The sequence below is a fragment of the Petromyzon marinus genome, chromosome 22, assembly GCF_048934315.1.
Source record: "Petromyzon marinus isolate PM22_M1 ecotype Great Lakes invasive population chromosome 22, UKy_Petmar_22M1.pri1.0, whole genome shotgun sequence".
NCBI lineage: Eukaryota > Metazoa > Chordata > Hyperoartia > Petromyzontiformes > Petromyzontidae > Petromyzon > Petromyzon marinus.
In genome coordinates this window covers 16,659,422-16,683,170 of record NC_133688.1, presented here as the reverse complement: position 1 = coordinate 16,683,170, position 23,749 = coordinate 16,659,422, and the positions used below count along the sequence as shown (strand labels likewise).

General features: G+C 48.4%; 3 protein-coding genes across 3 annotated transcripts in view; 2 read left to right on the top strand and 1 right to left on the bottom strand.

The window, feature by feature from the left end:
* The first annotated feature begins 346 nt into the window (after positions 1-346).
* On the top strand, positions 347-9,219 carry NRARP (NOTCH regulated ankyrin repeat protein). The gene has a single exon (XM_032958811.2). It carries the CDS (start codon positions 993-995, stop codon positions 1,332-1,334), a length of 342 nt encoding a protein of 113 aa, XP_032814702.1. The 5' UTR covers positions 347-992; the 3' UTR covers positions 1,335-9,219.
* A 2,456-nt stretch (positions 9,220-11,675) lies between these two features.
* MRI1 (methylthioribose-1-phosphate isomerase 1) lies at positions 11,676-22,413 on the top strand. The gene is made up of 6 exons (XM_032958814.2): positions 11,676-12,130; positions 17,630-17,865; positions 18,838-19,007; positions 19,899-20,075; positions 21,292-21,516; positions 21,751-22,413. The coding sequence occupies exons 1-6, from the start codon at positions 11,999-12,001 to the stop codon at positions 21,876-21,878; spliced, it is 1,068 nt and encodes a 355-aa protein (XP_032814705.1). The 5' UTR covers positions 11,676-11,998; the 3' UTR covers positions 21,879-22,413.
* The window catches only part of NMNAT2 (nicotinamide nucleotide adenylyltransferase 2), a 19,587-nt gene continuing 17,994 nt past the window's right edge, over positions 22,157-23,749 (bottom strand). The window contains exon 11 of the mRNA XM_032958815.2: positions 22,157-23,742. Within this exon, the coding sequence (XP_032814706.1) occupies positions 23,640-23,742 (103 nt within the window). The 3' untranslated portion in view covers positions 22,157-23,639. The remainder of the gene's footprint in view (positions 23,743-23,749) is intronic.

The following is a 23,749-nucleotide window of genomic DNA, read 5'->3' as shown; positions in this document are numbered from 1 at the left end:
GGTGGTTGGGGCTGGTGGTGGTGGTTGGGGCTGGTGGTGGTGGGGCTGGGCTGGTGGTGGTGGTTGGTGGTGGTGGTTGGTGGTGGTGGTGGGGGCTGGTGGTGGGGGTGGTGGTTGGGGCTGGTGGTGGTGGTTGGGGCTGGTGGTGGTGGTTGGGGATGGTGGTGGGGGATGGTGGTGGGGGCTGGTGATGGGGCCTGGTGGTGGGGCTGAGCTGGGCTGGTGGTGGTGGTGGGGGCTGGTGGTGGTTGGGGGCTCCGCAGCACGGTTTAGAAACAGCGGCTTCTGTGCGGCGCGCGACAGAGGAGACCGCCGTAGGGGGTGGCTGGGGTGAACCTCTTCTCCATTGAAACCCCCGACCACCGCCACCACCCCCCCAGCGTTAAAAAGCCCCGCGTCTGTCTGCGGAGTTCCCACAGACCGCAGTGCGCAGCGAGGCGCCCTTCACGCACCCCCCCTCCTCCATATCCCCACGCGGGCGAGCGAGTGAGCGAGCGCCTCTCAGTTTTTTGGGGGGGGGAATACAATCATAAAGCGCGCTTCTTGTAAAGTGACCCAGGCGGTGATAGCGACGGGCGCGCGCGTTGAGGAAACTGACGCCGGGAGCTTTGGGGAGGAACGCTCGACTCTTAGCCGACCGTCGCCGACAAGAAGTCCACCCAAGTCGAGGGAAGGCCGAGACAGAACGAGTTAAACGACGACGACGCCGCGCAACAAGGACAAGCGAGTGAGCTGGGGAGAGCAGAAGGAGGAGGAGGAAGGCTTGGACGAAAACAAGAAACCCCGAGCGACTCGGCACGTGTGCGGTGCCGGGGGTGGACACAAGACTCGGAGTGGGGGGGGTTGGTGGCCCCGTCCATCGTTTTGCCAAAGACCCGAGTGAGAGGGTCACCAAAAGCCGTCGTCTGCGCGGTGGTCATTCGCCTCGAGCGTGGGTGAGGTGAGCGAGAGGACACACGCCGGGGGGGTGGGGGGGTTGTGCCGTGGCGACCATGAGCCAAGCGGAGGTGCCCTCCTGCTCCTCATCCTCGTACCAGCACATCTTCCAAGAGGCGGTGAGTCGAGGCGACACCAGCAAGCTCCAGGCCTTGCTGCAGGACGCCACGGCCGGCGAGCAGTTCAACGTGAACTCGTTTTTCGGCCCCGAGGGTCAGACGGCGCTGCATCGCTCGGTTATCGCGGGCAACCTGGAGCTCGTGAAGCTCCTCGTGCAGTTCGGGGCCGACCCCAGGCTCGCCACGCGGGACGGCTGGAGCGCGCTGCACATCGCCGCCTTCGGAGGCCACCAGGACATCGTCCTGTACCTCATCAACAGCGGCACGCGGCGACGGTAGCGAGGGGAGAGGGAGGGAGGGGGAGAAAGCCGTCTTCCTTCCGACCTCCTCGTCCTGTCGGTGCCCACCGCTCGTCGTTGTCTGGACAGGGCGGGGGGTGGTGGTGGTGGTGGAGCGACCCCCTTCAAGCGCTGCTGCTGCTGTCATGTGGACATCAACCCCGCGACTGGCGACTGAGCAGCAGCACCAGCAGCATCATCGGTGGCGGAGGCAGTAAGCGAGCTTAGCACTACGATAAGCTGAGCACCACGACCAACAAGGCACCACCACCATCTCATCATCATCGTCGTCTCACCCAGGACAATTTCATTCGAGCGCCGAGCTTTCGTTTCAACGCGTGTTGTTCTGTTGTTTGTGTTGTTGAAGTTCGGCCCTGTCTTCCCCACCACCCCTGGCTGCCAAACTGAAGTTGAAGCCGGGCAGCAGGAAGAAGGGCAAGGTAGCGGACCCACACCTGGGTAGGGGTGGTATCGAAGCGTGGTCGGGCCCGTCTCCCGTAAGAGGCCTATTATTACAAGGAAGGGGCCAGCAGCTGCAGCCGAGAGAGAGAGAGAGAATGTGCGAGGTGTATCTCTCCGTCCGTTACACACGGCCAGCAGCGTCCTGCAAGACGGCGATACAGCCAAGCTGTCAGTCGTCTGGGGGCCGCGGGGGGCCTTCGTGAACCGCCGCTACCAACCACCAAAAAAAAATACCCCGGCGGCTCATCGGTGACAGTGGCGATGGTGGTGCTCGCATTTGAGATTTATTTAAAAACGTGGTTAATGAGTCTCGGCCACGATGCGCCGATGAAAGTTGGTTGGACTTCCTCCGGTTGGCGAATAACGATTTGTTTTCTGTTTGTTTAGACCTGTTTTTGTTTTTCCGATATCTTTTGTTTTTTTTTTTAAAGCGGACCAGCCTCATCCCCTGCACGCTATCTTGGAAAATCTGCACGACCACATCCTTCACAAGTGGATGTATAGATGGACGCGATAGAATTATCCTGGGTCGGAATTTTAGACGCGACTCTTGGACACATGCGCGGACCAATTGCGCCACCTCTGAGAGAGAGTCCTCTTGCCTGCAACGCAGCTAACACAAATAGGTGTTTAGCCTTTTAACTATTTAAAACAAAAAGTAACCTTTTCCTCCATCCCAAAAGTGTCAACGGATGGGACTTTGTAATGCGTCGGCAGTTTTGACATTTCGCGAGCATCTCTTTCCGAGCCGATTTCCCAACATCTCCCCAATTTTCCCTATTCTCCCCCCCTTCCAAAAAAACCCCCTTACGATAGCTGCTATTTGTGTGCGAAAACTTAACAGAAAGACTGGCCTTAAAAACACGATCACTCTACCTCGACCCGCGTATGGTTGTGATAAGGAATTGACTGGGCAGTGTGTATGTACAATGCTTATACAAAGTGACCAAGTCACGGATGGGTGTTTGTGTGCACAGACACAATATGTTGATTGACATTGACTAAATCTCAAGTCGCGGAGGTGGTGGCGGGGGGGGGCACCTGATGTTTTGGTATTTTTTTTTTACATTTGTCCACTAATAACAGAAAATTTAATGTCAAACGAAAGTCTAAAACCTTTAAAACGCGCAACTTTGAATGCAGTATTTTAATTCAGCGCATAATCAAATGTAGGTTCTACCTTTCATTATTTTTTGTGTTGTTGTTCACACGGTAAATAAACATCCGTAACATATCTACAGCGTGCCGAAGAATGTGTGTGTGTGTGCGTGCGTGTGAACGCCCGTGTGTTACGGTGTTCAGGTCCATGCAGCACCGTTTTTACCGGATTATAAGACGCACTTTTCCTCCCCCCTGTATTTTAAAAACGAAACTTGAGGGATGTGTCTTATAACCCGGCAGGTGTGTGTTTAAGTGTGTGTGACCATATTTGCAGAACTTTCTATTCACACCCGGGCACGTGTTTTTTTTGTTGGTGCGTCTTGATTACTTTCCGGAGAATTTGGCAGAACACATCTGGGTTCATCAGTCCAGTGGACAGTGTGTTGTTTTTTTTTAAAATAAAGTAACCGTAACCGTTTTTTTGCAATACAGCAAAAAAATCTGTATGAGTTGCGGCATTTTTGTGAAATGCTCCTTATAGGAAAGGATAATTACTGTCCCGTGCCACCCCTGATTTAGTGCCCCCGTTTGAGTGAGCTCGCACGTGATGGTTTAAATTTTTTTTTACACACACTGCACACATTGATCTTCGTCCTGTAGATGCGAGATGCAGGATTTGCAAACCTGACGAAATTGCCGTGGTTAATGTCTCGTTGTCATTGATGCTGATTGATGTTTGCAGCGAGCACGTACCTTATAACACATTGGATAGGACTTGTTTATTTTGTTTTCCAATGCAAAGAAGTGTATAGAATTATAGAGCATTATTAAAAAAACACAAAGAAATGCGCTTTAAGCGTTGGTGCATGTGTGCCGTATCTTTTTTTTTACGCAATGCAAAAACAAATAATGTGCAAATTGCTGTAAAAGAACAACCGTATAATACATTCAATTACTGTCATATTGCCGTTAAAACACAGACACAAGTCCCAACTGTTATGGACATTGCTGTTACCACAACGACAGTGTATGTTTTACTTGCGTATTGTATAATGCTATACTGTGTATCGCTTATTGTACGACACCTTGAGTATATTACATACCGTACTTATACGTCAATTGTGTACCGGGCTGCGTGCAGATTTTGTGAGCACACGCAACAACCACAACCCCTGAAGTTTCACAAAAGTTTCACGCGCAGTTCGTTGAATGTGCAAAATGTGTCATTTTTTTGTATATGAAAGGGATGCTTTACTTTTTTTGCGTGTGTGGAAAAGGGAGAGATGGGAAAGAACCGCCGACTCCCCCCCCCCCGTACGGAATTATATTGAAACCTGAGACTCGTTAAAGTGTTTCATTTATATATATAAAAGGTGATTTGAGAGAGAGGAGAGAAAAAACAGTAAAGTTGACGCAACGTTGCACTGACAAGTTGAGCGGTGGTGCTTGATTACGGGAGCAGATTTTGTGTGCGTGTGTGTATCTTGTGTGTGTATATATACATTGTACCATCATAGTTACGCGGCCCTAACTCGTGTTTGCGTAGAGAAGAGAGGGGAGCCTTGACGGACGGCTATACGGGCAAATAAAAAAGTTGCCTTCCAAAAACAACAACACATGCTTGAACATGGGAGGTTTTTTGTTATTTAAGAAAAAAGAGTAGTGCGTGTATCGTTTTCACATCCAAGAATGCGGTGTCACGAGTATAGTTTAGCCAAAGGCAATGACTGTGCTGCTTTGAGTTCGCATGGGGTTCAGTCGGTGCGTGGTGCACAAAGCCGCCTCCCCGTATCATACGGGGTGATCCATTTACAGAGACCCCACAAAAACATCAACCCTACTTTTCGTCCGATAGAGGAAGACGCGGAGCCAACTTGCCTTACCACCCCCCCCCCCCGGCTGATTTTACCGTACGAATTTAATCTGTGAACACTCTGCGAGATTACGGAGACGTCGCTTTCAGGGCGTTCAATCGCCCGTTTAAAAATAAAGATGGGGTGGGGGGTGGTCATTAGAATGACGTGGGGGATATCTTTAAATGGATCGCCATGTCTATCCACGAAGGGTGCACTTGGCAGAATTGTCTGCACACGTAAACACACACAAGGTATAGGAACAAAACAATCGGCCACGAGTATGCGTAGAATGTACAGGCACAGCCCATCTTTGTCAATCCACTGCTGGATTAGGGCCTTCCCCGTGCCAGAATGAATGCCTGGAGGGTTGTTTGATCATACTTACTGAGAGCGGGTGGTCATAGACGTCAGAGCGTCGTTCAGGACAATGGATGTTGTTGCACTAAGCATGGCTGGAAAAAGTAGACCCACAGGAGACTTAGAACGCCTGTTTCATGCATAGTGGCCACCCTTCAAAGCATTATCTCGGGTCAACCTTGCTTAGCTTTAAATATCATACGTAACATACATCGACGAAGTGGTGGCATACTCTATACCACCTTTCAAATACATTTTACATAGTTTAATAGCAATACTTAGATAAATGCAAGCTATAGTCTTTTGAGAACTTGCCCATTTTCAAAGCAATAAGGGAAATAGATCTGTGAATGGGCCGTTAACCGAAACGTTGGCGTGTTTTACACTGTGTCAAGGTAGTGATTCGGCGTCGATGGCAGTGGCAATGTATGTCTTTCAACCATATGCCAAGGCGGTTCCTTGAGTTTTAATCGAGGTTGAAAAGAACATATATAGCATTACGCTGAAAGCCTATACGTTTAAGTAATGGTCACGTGTATAGTTTCACACTTAGCGGACTTCACGTCCAATAAAAATCACGTAACCTTTAAATGCGGCTGCATTCCCACCAAACAAAAACACGTTTCTCAATTGCACAGTGCGCACAATCAATTCCCCCCCCCCCCCCCCGAAGGAAGGCGTGCTCACAATCGCGTTTTCATCGTGTGCACCATGGCGAGGTCTCGATCTTTAGAAAGCAAAAGATGAAATTACGCGCTAATGTTCAGGAAAGGCATTAAAGAACCGTACCCCTAACATTTATATATTTAAAAAGCTAATTGTGAGTCCGGTGTAACCCTTTCTCCGGTCATTACTGTTTCGGGGAAAACGTAATTACGGTAACTAATTGTCGGTTCAGCAGAACTAGTTTCCATTCACATTCAATTAAGGGAACGCATAATTACGGGAGTATTAAGCTACACTCTTGTTTAACGCTACCTGCAGGTGCACTATTCTATCAGCCAACCAGCCAGGCTCACAGTCCGTACCGATGATGCCCATGCACGCTTACTACGTGTAATGCACCGTACACTAAAGCACGTGGCTGGCACGTCCGCGTGTGTACACCTCGATATATTAGACACCCGCTTTGGTAGGCAGGTAGGAAGGCAGTAAGCACACGTGTAGCATTTGGTCCAACTTAGTATAGAGTGGAGGCGAATATCAAGGCAACTCAAGGTAATTCATGAATTGGCAGTCCAAGCCACGGAGTTGCACAATTAACGATTTCTTTTGTTGAGAGGTACTGACTGCAGTTTGACACTGCGTGCCAACTCCAGTGTGTGTATATATCCTGATCAATTGCCAGCGTGAAGGCCACGAGCTAATACGTAAAATTGCCTTGGGGAGAGGGAAGCCCTTCCTTCCCGTGTAGCCCTATGCAAGAAGTAAGCGTGGCACGGGAGCGATGTGGAAGGAACTTCCCTTTGAAAATTTCACTCGCCCATGCTGCGCACATTGATAATAATGGACAATGCGTTATTTGTGAACACAATGCAGCATTGCCTCTTAGACGGGCAAATGATCGTGCACATCTTAAGACGTTTTAAATATCGCTGAGATTTGAGCGTTGACGTCAAACGAGTCGACATTTCAACGAAGTATGTATGTTGAACTTCTTTCGCACCGTACGTAGCCAACCGCGATAATGGGAATAATAACAACGCACACAGATGCGAGCACAATCATTCATTCACAAACTCGTGAGTGATTTGAGTCTTCTCATTTCGTTATTGGGGGGGGGGGGGGGGGGGTGATAACAAATGTTCGTGGCGAGGTTGGCGAGTGAGCCATTGAACTGCTTCAGAAACAAGCAACATGGTGAATATCTGAAACGCTGCCGGAGAATGATCGAAGCGGTGCTTTGCGATCCATGGTTCGAGGTGGATGACTGCAAGTCGCACTGCGGGCTCTTCTTGATTGTCCTCCGGTGTAAGTCTGCCGTGCGATGTTCTGATGCCGTTCAATTTCGACTCATTGTTTACGGTGCAAGTTGAAACCCGGGGGAGTATCTTCCTTGCGTGGGGAGTTGGTAATTCCACTGGCGTGCATTTAAATTCGAAAAGTGACTTGAATCCCACGCGAGTTGACAGTGCTTTGTGAGTGACAGAGAGCGAGGAGCACGCCCTGCCCGTTGCAGTCACAGCGAAAGACAATTAATTATGACACGATGATGATGAATGTGCTCATAAGTGAGTCTTTCAGTTGATGTCGTGTAATGAACTTGAGAAGCAAGCGCCCAATGTTTTCAATTAGGACCGCGTTCATAGCCCTATTGTGACGAGCAGTAATTTCTTTTCTCACCATGAACAAGGCGTTCTTAGGTAGCCCGTGTCATTTGCTTTTGTTTACTTTTAAATTACTCGACAAAAATGCATCTGTAGTAAGTGTATAGGACTGCACTGCTGGATTGGCTGTGTATATTTTCCAAGCAAGCCCAAGACATGCGTTACGGCAGTGTCCATTTCACCCCAATGGTCATGAATGCAATACAAACCAGTTTTACCAAGTGTGCGCTCAGCCAGCAACAATATTGTATATCTAACACATTCAAATAATGTACAGCCCTATGTCAAGATACCGTCTTGGTGATGGCAATTATTTGTCCATACTTCACCACGCTGGTCAGTGGGGCTTGGGAACAATACCAGTTATATCACACAACCGGATGTTGACCGTTGCTGGGAATCGAACCCGCGGGTGCCTCGTTCATAACACCGTGTGCTAACCACTTTTCCCACCGCTCTACCAAACACGATTGCACAATGGCTTGCGTTCACATTGAAGGGAAACGGCTGCTGGTTTTCGTAGCAATAAAGAATTCATTGAACGATATTAATGCCTCAGGCCAAGTCTGTATGAAGCTTCTTGTTTCCGTAATTGCTAAATAAAAAGGAATAATGTTTATATTAACAAGGTAGTGTATTGTTCTTCATGTGTCATGTACGTGAAACGGGGATGCTGCCATGATGTAAACGGTTAGCGCACCTTACTTGCAACTCGGAAGTCGTCGGTTCAATTCAATCGCCCGGCGCGGCAGTTTCAACAATTCTACACGTTTCTTAAATCCCCCTGCCACCTCCATCTAAACTTTTTTTTTATCTTACCAGGTAAGGCCCACTGAGCTTTCTAGCTCTTTCTCAGAAGCGACCTGGCCACAAATTATAGTTTCACAAAGTGGCTTTATCACGTGGAGATGTACAACAGCTCTAAATGCATGATGTTGATTCTCAATGTGGAGGGAAAAACCGGAGGACCCGGATACAAATCCACGCGACCACGGGGAGAGTGAAATGCAAACTCCGAATATACAGACGTCAGGTTCGAGATCGAACCCACGACCTCCTCAATACCAGGCGAGGTCGTTAACATCTCGCTACCGCGTTATGAACTGTTAATAGGTACATCACCGTTTTGCAATCGGTAGGTCACTGGTGGTGGGGTAAAATGTAGGTCCTTCCACCTTTTGCAAGAAGTCTGACCCGTGTGGAAGAGTAGACCAAAATACCTTCAAGAGGGATTCTCTCGTGCCCCCTCTAAGTGGAGGTACTTCCAACAGCGGTGGCGCGAGTAGGTCATTGCAGGGTAGCATCTTTAGAAATGTGATGATACATGCACATACACACAACTCTATGGATGGATGCTTACCGCAAGCCAACATGAAATTACGCTAGGCTATTTCATACCAATAAGTTGTGTTGTTAAAATCAATAACGTGGCACAGTTTCATATGGTTGTTGGTTTTCATATCATCTCAAACACGCTTAAACTAAGAGATAGGATACATTGAAATATTGTACAAAATGTTATGTACATATTTAGCATGATGGCAAAATTCGTATTACGCATTGTTGATAACGCGTATATCTGTGATAATGTCTGACAATATACAGGTAAATTATAATGTGTGCATTGTGTGCCTTATATTCTGCGGTGGTGATTTTTAAAGTAACGTATAGTTGCTATATTTTACAACCAAGTACAAATAAATGGACGTGCATATTATGTGATATTGACACAATATTCAGTAAGACCAATAATGGAAGAAAAAATAAATTAATTTAAACGCCACAGCTCTCGTGTTCCATTATTTGATGAGTTGGTTCGTTGTGCTATAGATGTAATATATTACACTGTATTGCAGCAGTCACCTGCTAGTCACTCAAGTCACTTTCCTACCAGCAGTCAGTCGCCTCCTGATCACTCTTCGGTCGCTACCGCCACTTTTCCCATGAACTTCACTCATTTATTCCTCCATCCACATTGAGGACTCGGTCTGACCAGACTGTTTCGTCTCATTCACAGCCACCGCACTGCAGGTCACAGCGCTTACATCTGCTTCTTTCCTTGCACTCCCATTGTCTCCTTTCCCCAACTTCTTATCACCCTGCGCAATCCGAGAAACGTATTCACTATAATCCAATATATTATAAATGGTGCTGTTTGTTGCTGACCGCTTAGCGTCGTGAGCCTATGCTCAGCAACTATGATTAACAAACAAAAAAATTGTAATCAAGACTCGGAACATTGCAGCGCCACATTGAATCGTATTTCACAGTCATACAATGCTTTATCGGACCAGTGAACATGAGAATGTTGCCTATAATTTAAGGCACAAATAAAACATGTCATAACAATAATGTACCGCCCATTGTCAAGTCACGAGAGGATGAAAGCCTCCCTACGCAGTGGCGCTCGTTTTTGGCCTTAGGTCAGCACGCTGCTCAGTTGAATTTATGAAGATCAGAATAAAACTCGGGCCACGTGGTAAATAGCAGTGCGCCAAGCACTGTGCCATCAATTTGTTTCAATATCATCCCTGTTGTATATCTCAAACCACGGTTCTTCACGCAATCGCCTCTAACTCTACCATCAGAGAGATTTGACATGGTCTACGTCAATATTTGTACGTACGTACGTACGTTGAACTTCTTTCGCACCATACGTCGCCAACCGTGCTAATTGGAGGTGCGGGGGGCGGACAGCGTTGATGAAGGAATTTAGGGTTTGAAGAAGAGCGAGGTTTGTGTGCATGTGAAGTAGTTTCGAAACAACTCGCTTTTAAAAGCTTTCTGAGCCACCGTGAAATAAATAAATATATACATTTAAAATTCAAGGTTACTGATAACCTGGGGCAGAGGCCCAAAATGCCGAACGGCCAGCAACAAACTGCACTTCTTGAGAAGGTAATAGAAAATAGTCGATGGGTTTTTTTTAACTGAGCGATGTTATTTTAAGTTGGACAAAGAGACCATAGGAGGGATTTTCAAAGTCGAGCAGTGAGAGGAAAGAAAAATATGCCTTGTCACCTGCAGTGTGATGGTTGAAAACAATTTAGGTGAGATGTGTATTATTATTTTAAAAATGAAAGGGAAAATGTTTAATTTAACTATTTCTTTTTTTCCTATCCTATCTAATAGGGCCAATTACGCACGTCTCAATGGCTGTAGAATAAATATTACTTTAATCTTTATAAAGTATGGGAGCGGTGGTGCAGTCGGTTTACGCACGATTGTGAATCTGGTGAAATTAGTTCGATTCCTAGCCAAGGGTAGCATCAGTGGCGAGTAACATCTCTCCAGGTGCTCCGATTTCATCCCACGCGAATGAACCCACTTATTATCGGCCAAACATGCCCATGTAGAAGGACGCTCACGATTATTTTGTTTTGAAACTCATTCATGTTTCGTGAGAAAACGATGTCATAGTTAATGCCCAAAACGAACAAGTCAGGGCCTGGATCACTATAACTGATACCTCCGATTAGCACGGTTGGCTACCTACGGTGGGAAAGAAGTTCAACATACGTACAGTTCCAGTTTTTCAAGATCAACATTTGGTTTGACAGGCCCTCAGTATCACAGTGTACAGTTGTTTTGACCATTGAAAAAATTGCTCAGAAACTTTTAAAACATGTAATTGTCATCAGGATCCATGGTGCGAGAGGCGCAATCTCCGACCCCTTAATTAACTGTATCTCTCTGGCCGATCTGTGTATCTTCTTTGAAGAAGGGCCATTGCGTAAAACGTCGCCGATTATATATTTCAGTAACCTTTAGGCAGCGTTGTTGGCGAGTATGTTGAGCTTATTTTCGTTGTTGTTTTTAGCCACTTATCAGCGAAACGAGAGTTCGTCAAGGGACAGATTGGCGATGGCAATTAATTGTCGCGCACGCTCTCGCCTGGCGTAAACTTTGGAGGCATTCGTAGACATGCATCAGTGGATTTATCATGCGTTTTTATCACCTCGGGACGGTCGTCCTTCGTTTGGGGGTGGGGGGGGGGCACTTCAACTGATACATGGGGCGAGCAGGGGGGCTTCCTCTTTGCAACGTGAAACCATTCGTGCTTTGTTGAAAGGAACGGGAGTGCGAATGTCAATCGCGCGTGTGCGTGTGTGTCACAAAAATGGTCCTCCGCCGCCATCTATTGGACACACCGAGCAAAAGCCACACGTTTGGCCAGCCGAATACTTATGCAAACAAACAAAAAAAACACGCACGCGCATGTCTAACGCAAGATTACACAACAACAACAAACGAAATACACTTCTTGCAGGCCCACGTCTCTTGTGCGTGGTTGTTCACCGTCGACTGAAAATGGCCATCGTGCTACCCAAGCTGACACCAACAACCACACGCGCGGTGCTTCGCCATTCATTGTCCGTCTCACAAAGCCAACCTCGTCAGTTCTTCCGGGTGAGAGTTTAAAGAAGTCTCGACACCCGCCCCAATCACGATCATCATCATCAAACGCACACACACACCATCATCATAAGCACATGGTCGTCGCAGTTTGAAAAGGGGAGAGGACGTCTTGAGACTTTGTGGTGTGATTAGGAAAGTTCGCGATGGCTCTCGAGGCCATCAAATACAGCCGGGGTGAGCTGCGCATCCTCAACCAGCTGCTGCTGCCCCATCTCACCGTGTACGAGGCGGTGAAGACCACGGATGACGGGTGGAACGCTATCAAGGCCATGAAGGTGGTTGGCCCACTGCTGATTCCCCCCCCCCCGAGATGTTAACTACCTCGCCTGGTGTGCAGGAGGTCGTGGGCTCGATCCCAACTCTGACGCCTGCTGTTTATTTGGAGTTTGTGTCTCTCATCATCATTACGGTGGCTAGGAGATGTTAACTATCTCGCCTGGTATACAGGAGGCCGTGGGTTCGATCCCGACCCTGACGCCTGCTGCTGTATATTTGGAGTGTGTGTCTCTCATCATCATCACGGTGGCTAGGAGATGTTAACTATCTCGTCTGGTACACAGGAGGTCGTGGGTTCGATCCCGACCCTGACGCCTGCTGCTGTTTATTTGGAGTTTGTGTCTCTCATCATCATTACGGTGGCTAGGAGATGTTAACTATCTCGCCTTGTACACAGGAGGTCGTGGGTTCGATCCCGACCCTGACGCCTGCTGCTGTATATTTGGAGTTTGCGTGTCTCTCTCCCCGTGGCCTTAAATTCGAGATATTGTGTCTATGTGTGTAGATGTGTGTGTGTGTCCTGGGCCTCCCCTAGGTCGACTCGGCATCAAATGAGTACAGTACCGGGTGCGGTGTGCATACATCGCCACTGGGGAGACAAAGGCGGCCGGGCGTGCGGGCGTTCGTAGGTGCTCGCGAACAGAACTTCATACCTGTTAACCCCTTATTAGTGCCTACCTTATGGGGCCATCCATAAATGACGTCACGCACCTGGGGGGGGGGGTCAGACATTTGTGACGATGTGTGACGAAGGGGGGGGTTTGAGAAATGTGACGTCACATCAAAATGCGCAACTTTAAATATAGACAACACGTTATACTTAATTAAATATACTTTTTAATAAATGTTTCCTACTACAACATCAGAGTGCAGCGCCACATTAAATACGCAATACAATGGCAATAGTTTAAAGAGATTTGAAGCATGTTTTATATTTTTTTGGGGGGGGCAGAGCTTTGTGACGTCATATTTGAGGGGGGGTCTGACTTTTTGTCACGCCGTGTGACGAAGGGGGGGGGGGGTCAAATATCGTCCAAAATCGCGTGACGTCATTTATGGACGGCCCCATATAGCAGACCAATTCAGACCACCTTGGTCACCCCCGCACCCTTATAAATCTCAGCGTTAATCCTACAAAGCCCGTAGTGAAAAGGCTGCACACCGTATGGGCCTGAAAACTCTTACTTGCCTGTATAAGAATACGGGTAAACCGTATGGGTTGACAGCTGTATGGTACTTGCACCAAACGTTTGTTAAAGCTTTAACTTTGTCTTGTACTTGTGTATACAAGGGCATTGATTTAAATGACAATGTGATCGTGTGCAAAGGTGAGTGTGTAGGTGTGTGTTCCACGTGAACGTAATCGAGCACGTATTACTCAATAGCTACTATATTAGGTAACTCCATATGCCAGTTTAAAAACTGGTTATCAGAAAACATTTTAAAATTGTAATTATGATCAGGCCCCACGGCGTTCAGTGCGGTCTCCAAACCATTATTATTTTGTGTGTTTAGTTTGTTGTCCTTCCCCCGTCACCTCCAATGAGCACGGTTGGCTAAGTACGGCATGAAAGATGTTCAACATACATACATACATTATACTCTTAGAGCCACGTGGATGTTCAGAATATACACCTCATTCGAGGCTCGAATAACGTAACTGCTGGCTTTGACATTCCTTGAAGACACCAGTGTCACCATCAACAGAACATCAAGCGGCCGATGCACACTTCTCCTTCATAAATGTAAAATTTAAGACAAAGCCACAGCAGCGCGATTGTGGCCATGCAACCCAAACTATGGACCATATAGTAAACCACTGTAGCCTGCGCTCCTTCAACGGAGGAATGGCAAAACTTACACGAAGTGTCTACTGAAGCCCTCTCGTGGCTAGCAGACCTCGACATTGGCATTAAGCTCCTGAACATATCCAAGAACAGAATTACCCACTCTTGTCTCTCTGGCCACTCTATGAGCTTTGAAGAAGAGCCGTTGCCTGAAACGTCATCTATTATTAAATATATTTTTCATTCTAGGCCACACACAGTGTTGTTGATGACTGAGTTGAGGTTTTTTTGGTTCTGAATTTGAATCGTCTCCGCGTCACATGCGGCTCTCGTTTAGCAATCATCAGAAGGGGCAGGGTGCAATGACTCAATTCATATTTTGACTTAGAAGGTTGGTAAACATGGCAAGGGGCGGACAGGAGTGCGTCTCAATAACCGCGGCTCGGCAGTGGGAAATACGTGGGTGTAATAATTCATGAGAGAAAGCGCATAAATATTGTAAAGTCCTTTACCCATGCATGCATCTAAATTGATTCTCAAGACTTTTTCAGGAGGGCACTTCTTTTGGATTGCTATCTATGGCTAGCTGTTGTTATTTTACTTATGTCGTAAATTTTAAACTGGCATGCCCTTTATTTATCCTGGACAATTTCCACTGGGTCCCAATGCTCCATTTCAGAAAGGTCCAGCCTGCGTTGGGAGGTTTGGCCATTTCCTTTATTATTGAGTGGCGTGTTGGAGGAAAGTGGATTACCCAGAGAAAATCCACACGTAAGAAATGATTGCACTCAAAGCACTGAACAGATAGATTCAACAATCCATTACTGAATTATCATGTCCGAGGGACTTTTCTGGTGGGTATAAGCAGGAGAGACGATACCTACGTTATCCACACAACGGTAAGTAATCTACTTTCCTGACTGCTGCAGACACTGACTGACTTACCTCATCAGAAGATAAGCAGGTATGGGCCTGGATAGTGTTTGGAAGGTAGACCACCATACACAAAACAGACGTTATAGGCTGCTTTGAGGCTATCTTGTGAGCAGCAGAAGGCAGTGCAGAGGAAAAAAAAACACATCTATTTTGTGCTGTAATGTGCTGCCACATCTATGCACCTCGCTTTCACTGATCTGCTTTTGCCAGCGTGGTGAAGTACGGTTCACAGCGTGTGGGGTGGCCCTCATCCAGCAGTGGATTGACAAAAGGGCTGTGCGCGTACAAGAGCTCTTGTCCCAATAGCCTAGGTTTTATGAGATGTTTTCATCTTGTGTGTGCATCTGTGCTTGTCTGCAATGGATTGCAACAAGGGCTGTTCGTGCAAGCACCTTGCTGCCCATGCTGCTGCCTGTTTTTATGCGGGTTATGATAATAATGTCACGTCTTCATACAGGGAAGCCTCATTAGTCTCCAATTCTGCCAGGAGGGCCCTGCATTGGGACGTTTGGGCAGTTCCTTTTTAAGGATTGTTTTTGCATGTGGGAGGTAACCGGAGTACCGAGAGAAAACCCACACACGTGTAGTGAGTGACTTCCGAGACACAGCGTGTAGAGGGCTTCTTATTTATTTCTCACATTTCAGGCACAATCACTGGGCGACTAATATACATACACGGCTACGCATAGCCGACCCATCTACACAGCCCCATCGTCGGCATCGAATTATATAGCTGGCTGACTAGCGTAGCGACCACGACGATGGGAGCCGTGCAGAGGATCGGCCACGCGGCTGCACGATGAAGAGAGATGACGGCGAAGACAGCGACGGCAGCCAGGACCCAGACCCCACGACAGCTCCGAACCTTCCGTCACGTCCCCCTTATATACTCCCCGGCATGGCCAGGCCCCGCCTCCGGCCACGCCCACTTCTAGAACCTTCGAGCAGGTTCCCGGAGCTTCAACGCAGTTACGCCCCCCTTCTGGTTGGTTATTATATAACGCACCCATACTCGTGATGACCCCTCCTGTCATTAACACGTGTACATTTGCTGCGCTGATATCAGCGGGTTGCAGAGGTTCACCAATCAGAATGTGATCCGCCAACCCTTGCCTCCAAAGTGCTGGATCGCGGGTATGCGCCAAATATTAACCCAAAAAGAGTTTAAGCAGAAATGTAGAATTAATTATTATACGACAGTAAATAAATTATTATAGTGAAGAAAATAGTGCGGAGAAGTGCGCACTTGGAATTAACACAGAGAGACGGGAAGAAGCAAAAATGCAATGATCAGGGAGCAAACGCAAGTCCGAGGCCTCTTTGTGACCGCTAATAAATTCTAAGCGGGCTTGAGCAGCACACATCATTCGCGAGAAGTGATGATGGCTGATGGACAAGGCTGGGAGACAGAGTGGTAGCCAGGGGGTCCGTCACTCTTGCAAAACGGAGACTCTCCTTGTCGCTTCGTGTCCTCGGCTGGACGAACGAGCTAAACGTGAGAGGAGGGACCACGCACCACCGAGAGGACGACCGCGCCGAGACAGAGCGAAGGAATGAGCCGGAGCGAGATGGATCGTGCCATTCGCGGGACCGCGGCGGATGGTGACGGCGTGGATAGGCGTTCATCGAGCAGTGGGTAGAACGTGGTTGATGGTGATATTTTTCTCATTTACATGAGAATGCAAAATTACAGTTAATAATCTTGCAACTCTTAAAAACACATTTAGCCGTGTTGTATTTGCATGCCCTACAAATGAAAGAAGGCACAGTTATAAAGCGATTACTGTTAAGCAATTAAATAGGGTTATTTTTTAAAAGTTGCAGAATCTCTTTGCAAAAGCTTAAATGTTTCTCATTATCTGACGGCACACCTTGAATTGTACCCAGGACTGAGTTTATTCGTCAATATTTTCGCAGCCGTTGATAACTCCGCTTGCCCAACTCTCTGGGTGTAAATGCTGGGAGGTGGCAAGTGACCAGTAGCCACAGCCAAGAGTGAGAAGTGTGCTGTATTTGGTTTGCCAGGCGCAAACATTATTTTCACTTTCTTCGACGCGAATGGGTAAAGGTGCGGCCCTGCAATGATTTGCTCGTACCACTGCTGACAGAAAGGACTCCACCAGAGGGTGCTTGAAGATCCCTAGAGGGTATTTTCACCGACTCTTTCACGTTGGCGCAAGCTATCTTACAAATGGTCGGAGAAGTGCACGCACTTTAACCCACAACACGTGACCTGTCGAGTGACTTGACCCTATCCCGATCCGAGACGTGTGCAAGTTGCAGGGTGGGTCCCGTTCACCGCTGAATCTGGGAAAAGCGGTTCAGCGTTAATTTTATTTGGAAAGGTATAGCACCGCTGTTTTTAAAAACATTGTACCCACCGCAGAGAACTGTAGCGACACGACCACAGTCTACGATAGCTGGCGCCTAACTGTGCCACACGCCTTCCCGCATGGCCCCGTGGGTGCCTCGGTACCAATACAGTTATTTAATATTTTTAGAAAAACTGGTGATGTACACGTACGTCATTGGAACAAGAAAGGGTTAGGTATTTATACTTCTGGGTGAACAGCGAAGGGGAGGGGAGATTTAAGAATATTGGGCAATTTTTTAAAATCTCAACTGCCACGCTGGGAGATGGTTTAAAACTGGCGACTCCTGGGATTGTAAGTCCAGTTCGCCGACCATCACATCACCGTGGCAGCATTCCGTTCCGGGCAGACCCGGCTGAAATTGAGCCGTGAGTTTTAACCCGTGTCTTCTGCCACCCGCCAGGTACGCGGCGCTCCAGCGATAGCGATCGTGGGCTGCCTGAGCCTTGCCGTCGAGATCACCAAAAGCGAGTTCACCTCCGTGGAGGCGCTCGTGGAGTTCACCCGGGAGCGGCTCGCGTACCTGGTGACGGCGCGCCCCACCGCTGTCAATATGAGCAGAGCGGCGAGCGACATTGGCGCGACGCTCTGCCAGCTGGTCGCTCGGCCTGGAGCCACGATCGACAGCGTGGAGAAAGGGTGGGTGGTGGTGATGATGGTGATAATGGTGATGGTGGTGACGGCGGTGGTGGTAATGGTCGGTGCAGTAGGGGCCGCAGTTGGTGCATCTGCCAGTCAGCTCAGTCAACCCATGACACCTGGGTCAGTCCCGTGACCTGTCAGCGAGCCTTCGACACTTCACGTGGCCTCAAAGTGCACCTGGTCTGGCCCAGGTGCCGTGGTAAATGGCAGGTATTGGTATTGGTGGTGATGGTGGTTGCGGTGGTGGTTGCGGTGGTGGCGGTGTTGATAGTAGTAGTGATGGTTGTGGTGGTGGCAGTGGCGGTTCGGTTCCACCAGCTCGGCAGTTGACACTTGGTTTCCTCAGGACGTTGGTGGATAAAAAACAAATGAGGCGGCTTGATCCGTTGTACGCTTCATTTCACACTGATCAGGTCACGTAAAGGGAGGCTGGCATTGATTGGCAGAGGGGATACAGCAGCAAGAGCTCACCCCGCCCAAGACGTTCTCATGGCATCAGTTGTGGAGGATTATTATTTTACAAGACATCGACACGCCTCTTTGTTGAAAGTTATTGACATTTCCATATCCGGTGTCTCGTAAGATTGAGCCATCAATATAATCGGAGTCCTTTTTATCTATACTCTTTGGTTCTATTCGGTAAAGTCACGTAGGTAAAAATAAAATAACAAAAATTCACGACGTTTCGGCCACAACACAAGTGGCCTTCATCAGGTGAAGGGACTGGACTGTCCAGAGGACAGCGTTGGAGTGAAGACAGCAAGCCCAGGTCGCGGTAACAAAACTCGTGATTACCTTACTGCCCGCGTTTCACATCCAACACCATTGCATTTGAACCGATTATGAAGGACAAGTTAAGTATTTTGACAGAACGAAGGGACAGGATTTTAAGGCTTTACGGACAAAATGTAGCAATCTTGTCGCGTGCTCTTGCTTGCTTGGTGCCCCACCCTCTCCTGCGTCGTCCAGACTCTTGGAGGCGATAGAGGCCATGATGGCGAAGGATCTGAGTGACAACAAGAGCCTCGGCAGATTCGGGGCCGAGCACATAATGGCCAACAGCCAGAAGGACAAGGCCATTGTCCTCACCCACTGCAACACAGGATCGCTGGCCACGTCCGGCTATGGGACAGCTCTTGGTAAGCAGCCACACGTCTCAAGAATTTTAACGGTCTGCACCAGGGGGAACTTTTTTTCCCTTACTGATGGCCGAATAGGACTTTCAAATTCCTTTGGCGAGGGGAGAAGGATGGGGGGGGGCGCACGTGAACGCACAGACACGTACAGGCCTCCGTTACTGCGTGAGGCCCTCGTACTGACAGGAGTGGCTGAGCGTGCGGAAATGAGAAGGGCAGTGTTGTCGCGTTAAAAATATGCCCCTCCAGTGCCTGATTAGTGCGGCTGAGATGGTTGCAGTTTACGGATAAATATTGTTTTTTACGGCCGTTTTTGAATCGGTAGGCCTCATGTGACCGCAGGCCACAATTCATATGGCACGCAGGCCATGAGATCCGCACCCCTGGTTTACCCGCTGCAGATTTAAGGGTGAACAGAGCGATGTGATAGCAACTGGGGCAGTAGGGTGGCAGTGCATTGGTAGACACGTTTGCCTCGCAGCAAGAAGGCCCTGTGTTCGATTCTGTGTAGAGTTTGTACATTCTCCCCTTGTTCTGCATTGGTTTTTCTCTGGGTTCTCCTGTTTCCTCCTAGAGCTAAAAAAACCTATTACCATGTAACTGGTATTGGCCAGAGATTCCAATGCTGAAAGATCGGCTGCAAGTTACTCAATTAGGATAACGTGTCGCACAAACTTAACAGCAATCTCCAGCAAGTGAGCCTAGAGACTCCTTAAGGCGTTCCTGGGTAAAGAAGTGGAATAATAATTATAATAGCAACAATGATAATTAATAATTAAAATAAACCAACAGATTCCCATTTTTTTTGTCCTCTGCACCAATCGCTTCACCAGGTGGTGAACCCCCGGTGCGCCGAGACATTTGAGCCCCGCTCCGCTGTGTTGTTCTTCGCAGGGGTTGTCCGCTGTCTGCACGAATCCGGGTGGCTGGAGCGCGTGTACTGCACAGAAACACGGCCGTACAACCAGGGCTCGCGTCTCACGGCGTACGAGCTGGTGAGCGACGCCATCCCCGGCACACTCATCACCGACAGCATGGCAGCATTTGCCATGAAGGAGCGGGGCATCACAGGTAATCCGGAATTTTTTACACGTGTGTATATATATATTTTTTACTACCACTGTTGACTTTCAGGATTAACCAGCTAGAATAGTAAATGCACGTATTAATTTCCTTGTTGTAAGGAATCACGGGCCCGCTAATAAAGTTTACTTTTGTCAGGGTGTTCACTAGAACAGGCTGAATGGCAATTTGAACTGGGCGTTCGGAGAGAAATAAAAAAACAAGACGTGATAATAAAAATTACGCATTGCCGCGTATGCGTGAAATTGCATTTGCACGGGTCTCCTGGTCAAATGCGAAATGAAAACGTTGCATATAATACGCGGAGGTACATGTGTACGGCACTTCTCTGCAAATTTGCATTTTGTTCATGATTTGTTTAAATCGTCAAAAATTTGCAGCTTCGTTTGCGGCGATCAACTCGCTCGCTCGCCAAACGTCGCCACGGTTGACTCTCAAGAGTGTGCAGCAATCACATCACATCTTAGCCGGTTGAACGATTGCTGGGAGCCGAACGAACGAGCATTGGGTGCTTGGCAGAGCGTACGATGACTGTACACGGGGCCGCTGATGGAACGCGATCGCTGTGTGGAGGTAGAAATCAACACGAGAAGGCGGCGTTCCTGCAGCTACGTTCGAAATAAACGGGGGTATCGTTATAAGCACGGTTCGTTTGTACCTAGGCAATGCAGTAGGTATCTATATGTTGCTGTCTTGTTTCAGAATTTTTTTTATTGCAGCCGCTTGTCAATCCGCTGCTGGATGAAGGCTTCGCCCACACCATCTTAAGTCCTGGTGGGGGTTTACCTTGCCCTGTTTCACGTTGGTCAGTGCAGGCTGGTGAAAGGATAGCCCAGCACTTTTTCAGATAACATTGTCAACGTGGGGGAATAGCTGTTGCCGGGAATCGGACTGTGGTTGCTGGAATATTGGTGCGGTGGGGCAATCCCCTGCATCTGTACTCCACCCCCATTTAAATGTTTTCGTCGCACGTTAATTCTTCTTCGTGGAAATACGTGAACGAGGTGGACGAACGGGGAAGCGACTCCACACCGTGAGGGTCGTGGTCACCTCCGATTAGCACGGTTGGCTACGCAACGGCACAAAAGAAGTTCAACGTACGTACGAGCGAGCGAGCGAGCGAGCCAGCGAGCCGGTAAAAACGAGGCACGGCCAAGCGGTGAGACGAGCCAGGCCTTTGTGTCGGGATGCGCTTTGCCGCCAGCGGTGGTGGTGGGTGCCGACCGCGTGGCCGGCAACGGGGACACGGCCAACAAGGTGGGCACCTACCAGCTGGCGGTGGCCGCAAAGCACCACGGCATACCGTTCTACGTGGCGGCGCCCAGCACATCGTGCGACCTGACGCTGGAGGGCGGCGAGGGGATCGTGATCGAGGAGAGGCCTCACGCGGAGCTGACCGAGATTAACGGGACTCGCGTCGCCCCTCCAGGCAAGTCGGTTTTTATTTTTTTTATTATTTCTGCCGTTGTCGCGGTTCGCCACGCCCACGCATTTCACAAAAAAAAATTAGAAGAGCGGGAAAACGTTTGCAGAGCTGGCGCACAGCGGATGGCGAGAACGTGGAGAATTTAACGGCGCTGGGTGGCATCATCGCGGCGCGAATTTTATTTTTGCAATTGTGACCCAAACATCGTGTTCTTGTCGTGACCGTCTCATTTCGCAGGAATCGATGTTTGGAATCCGGCGTTTGACGTGACCCCTCAGGACTTGATCACGGGGGGCATCGTGACGGAGTTGGGGGTGTTCGAGCCGAGCAAGCTGAAGGAAGCTCTCCAGGCCAAAGAGAAATAAACTAGGGCCGCCTTGTGTGGACAAGTGTCCATCTGGGAAAACAAATAAAAGCTGTCCCCAACAGAAATAATCCTGAGGCTCTCGCAGGGTATAGAGGAACGAAAGAAAAAAAAACATTCCGCCTGAATAATTGTTACATTTGTGTATGTAGTTCATTAACATGAACAAAAATTACATTGCAATGCTTAATTTTAGCGTGTAAATATACGGTGCATTCTTGTAACATTTCTGATCTGGAGCACAAACAGAAGTGGTTTACGTGTTATTAACAGAAAGAGTTCACGTTGACAAAAGTCTTTATTGATTATATATGATTTACACAGCTAAAGATACTGTAACCCACAGACAGTCTGTAATCACTGCTGCTTCAATCACTGGTGTAACATTTGCTTAACTGTGTAACTCTTTGCCAGCAGGCCATGAACATAATACAAACAGTCAAACAATATACATGTACTGTGTCTCTATAATCAGCGTTTCAGCATATTTTTACTTTTAAAGCTATGCCAGCATTACATTAAAAGCACTTCTAGAATTGAAGGCATTTCGACTGATTTTTAAGTGTGAATAAAAAATGTCTTCACGACCACAAGGACCACAAAGCTCCGTCGAGTCGTTCGCGATAAACGCACAGCCACGTCCACAGGCTCGCGACGAGCGAGTGTTCAAAACAATAAACTACTACGGCAAAGTAAACGTCAGTTGTGAAATAAAGCGGCCCCTTGCACACAAACCAACGGGTTGAGAAAATTGCTGAGTTGGTAACCTTGGGCCACAGAAACGGCAAGGCCCTCACTTACGCACCGTGTCCATGGCTCTTATGAGCCATGGACGGCGAAAGTCGTGAGTGCGGATTTTTGCTGTGAAAAGTTCCCCGCAGCCGACAGAAGCGACAACGGTGGTGCCGCCGCGATCAGCTTCCCCACCTCCCTGGTGGCTCCAGGATGGCCAAAAGTAGTAGGGGTACAACTGTAGCGGACGAGGGTGACCGTGCACACACCGCGTGCTTGCCAAAACTATTGGCACCCGAGGTCGCATAGAGGCAACGTTTTTCCTCTCAATCGGTCACCTCACATTTGTGCAACATTTTACAATGCCATTTTTTTTTAGATTTTCCCTCCCCTGTGCCTTTGTCAGCCGCATGCAGATTTGGCATGAATGCTAAACTCGCCGCTCCAGGAGTAGAGTCTTTAACATGAGACACTCGACCATTAAATCGGTACACGCTCCAAAAGCAATACTGCTGCTGCTGTGCCTGACAAGTTCCATGTGAGCACGAAGGGCATGCGATGACATACTGTGCGCTATGATGGCATGAAACTTTCCCCAATACTCAACCTTCAAATGGGTTTTGCAACAAACAATCGGCTCATTCTGCTCAACATCTAAAACAACTATGATGCGCTCTGCGGAAGCCCACAAGCATTTTTGCACAATCTCCTATTTTTGTTCTTTGCTCCAGAAAAAAAAAAGACAACCCCTCCGATTCCATGCTCCCTGCCGATACAACATCACACACTCGGGCTAATGCAATCCCAGCTACGTCAAATCTCTACCGTGGCGTGCACCAGCCATCAAGCGTCTTGCTCAGGCCGACGCCGCAAACGAAACGAAGCGGCGTTAAGCGTGACAGATGAGCCAAGGTCAAACAATATAAATGGGGGGGGGGGGTGGGGGGCTCCCGACAAAGCCGTCAATACACGGCGGACAGAGAGAGATGGTGGAGGGGGGGCAGAGAGCGTGCGAAGCGTGCACGACTTCTTAGCCGGACGTGTTGATGTACAGCTGGTGTTGCAGGATGTAGTCGATGACCGGCTGAGATAGGTATTCGCTCACTCGGCCGTCTCCCTTCTGCAACGCTAGCCTGCGGG

Excerpts from the sequence above, each read along its gene's own strand:
- NRARP (XM_032958811.2), top strand. The coding sequence starts at position 993 with ATGAGCCAAGCGGAGGTGCCCTCCTGCTCCTCATCCTCGTACCAGCAC.
- MRI1 (XM_032958814.2), top strand. The coding sequence starts at position 11,999 with ATGGCTCTCGAGGCCATCAAATACAGCCGGGGTGAGCTGCGCATCCTC. Across the intron at positions 19,008-19,898 it reads CGGCTATGGGACAGCTCTTG|GGGTTGTCCGCTGTCTGCAC; the intron begins GTAAGCAGCCAC and ends TGTTCTTCGCAG. Across the intron at positions 21,517-21,750 it reads GACTCGCGTCGCCCCTCCAG|GAATCGATGTTTGGAATCCG; the intron begins GCAAGTCGGTTT and ends CTCATTTCGCAG.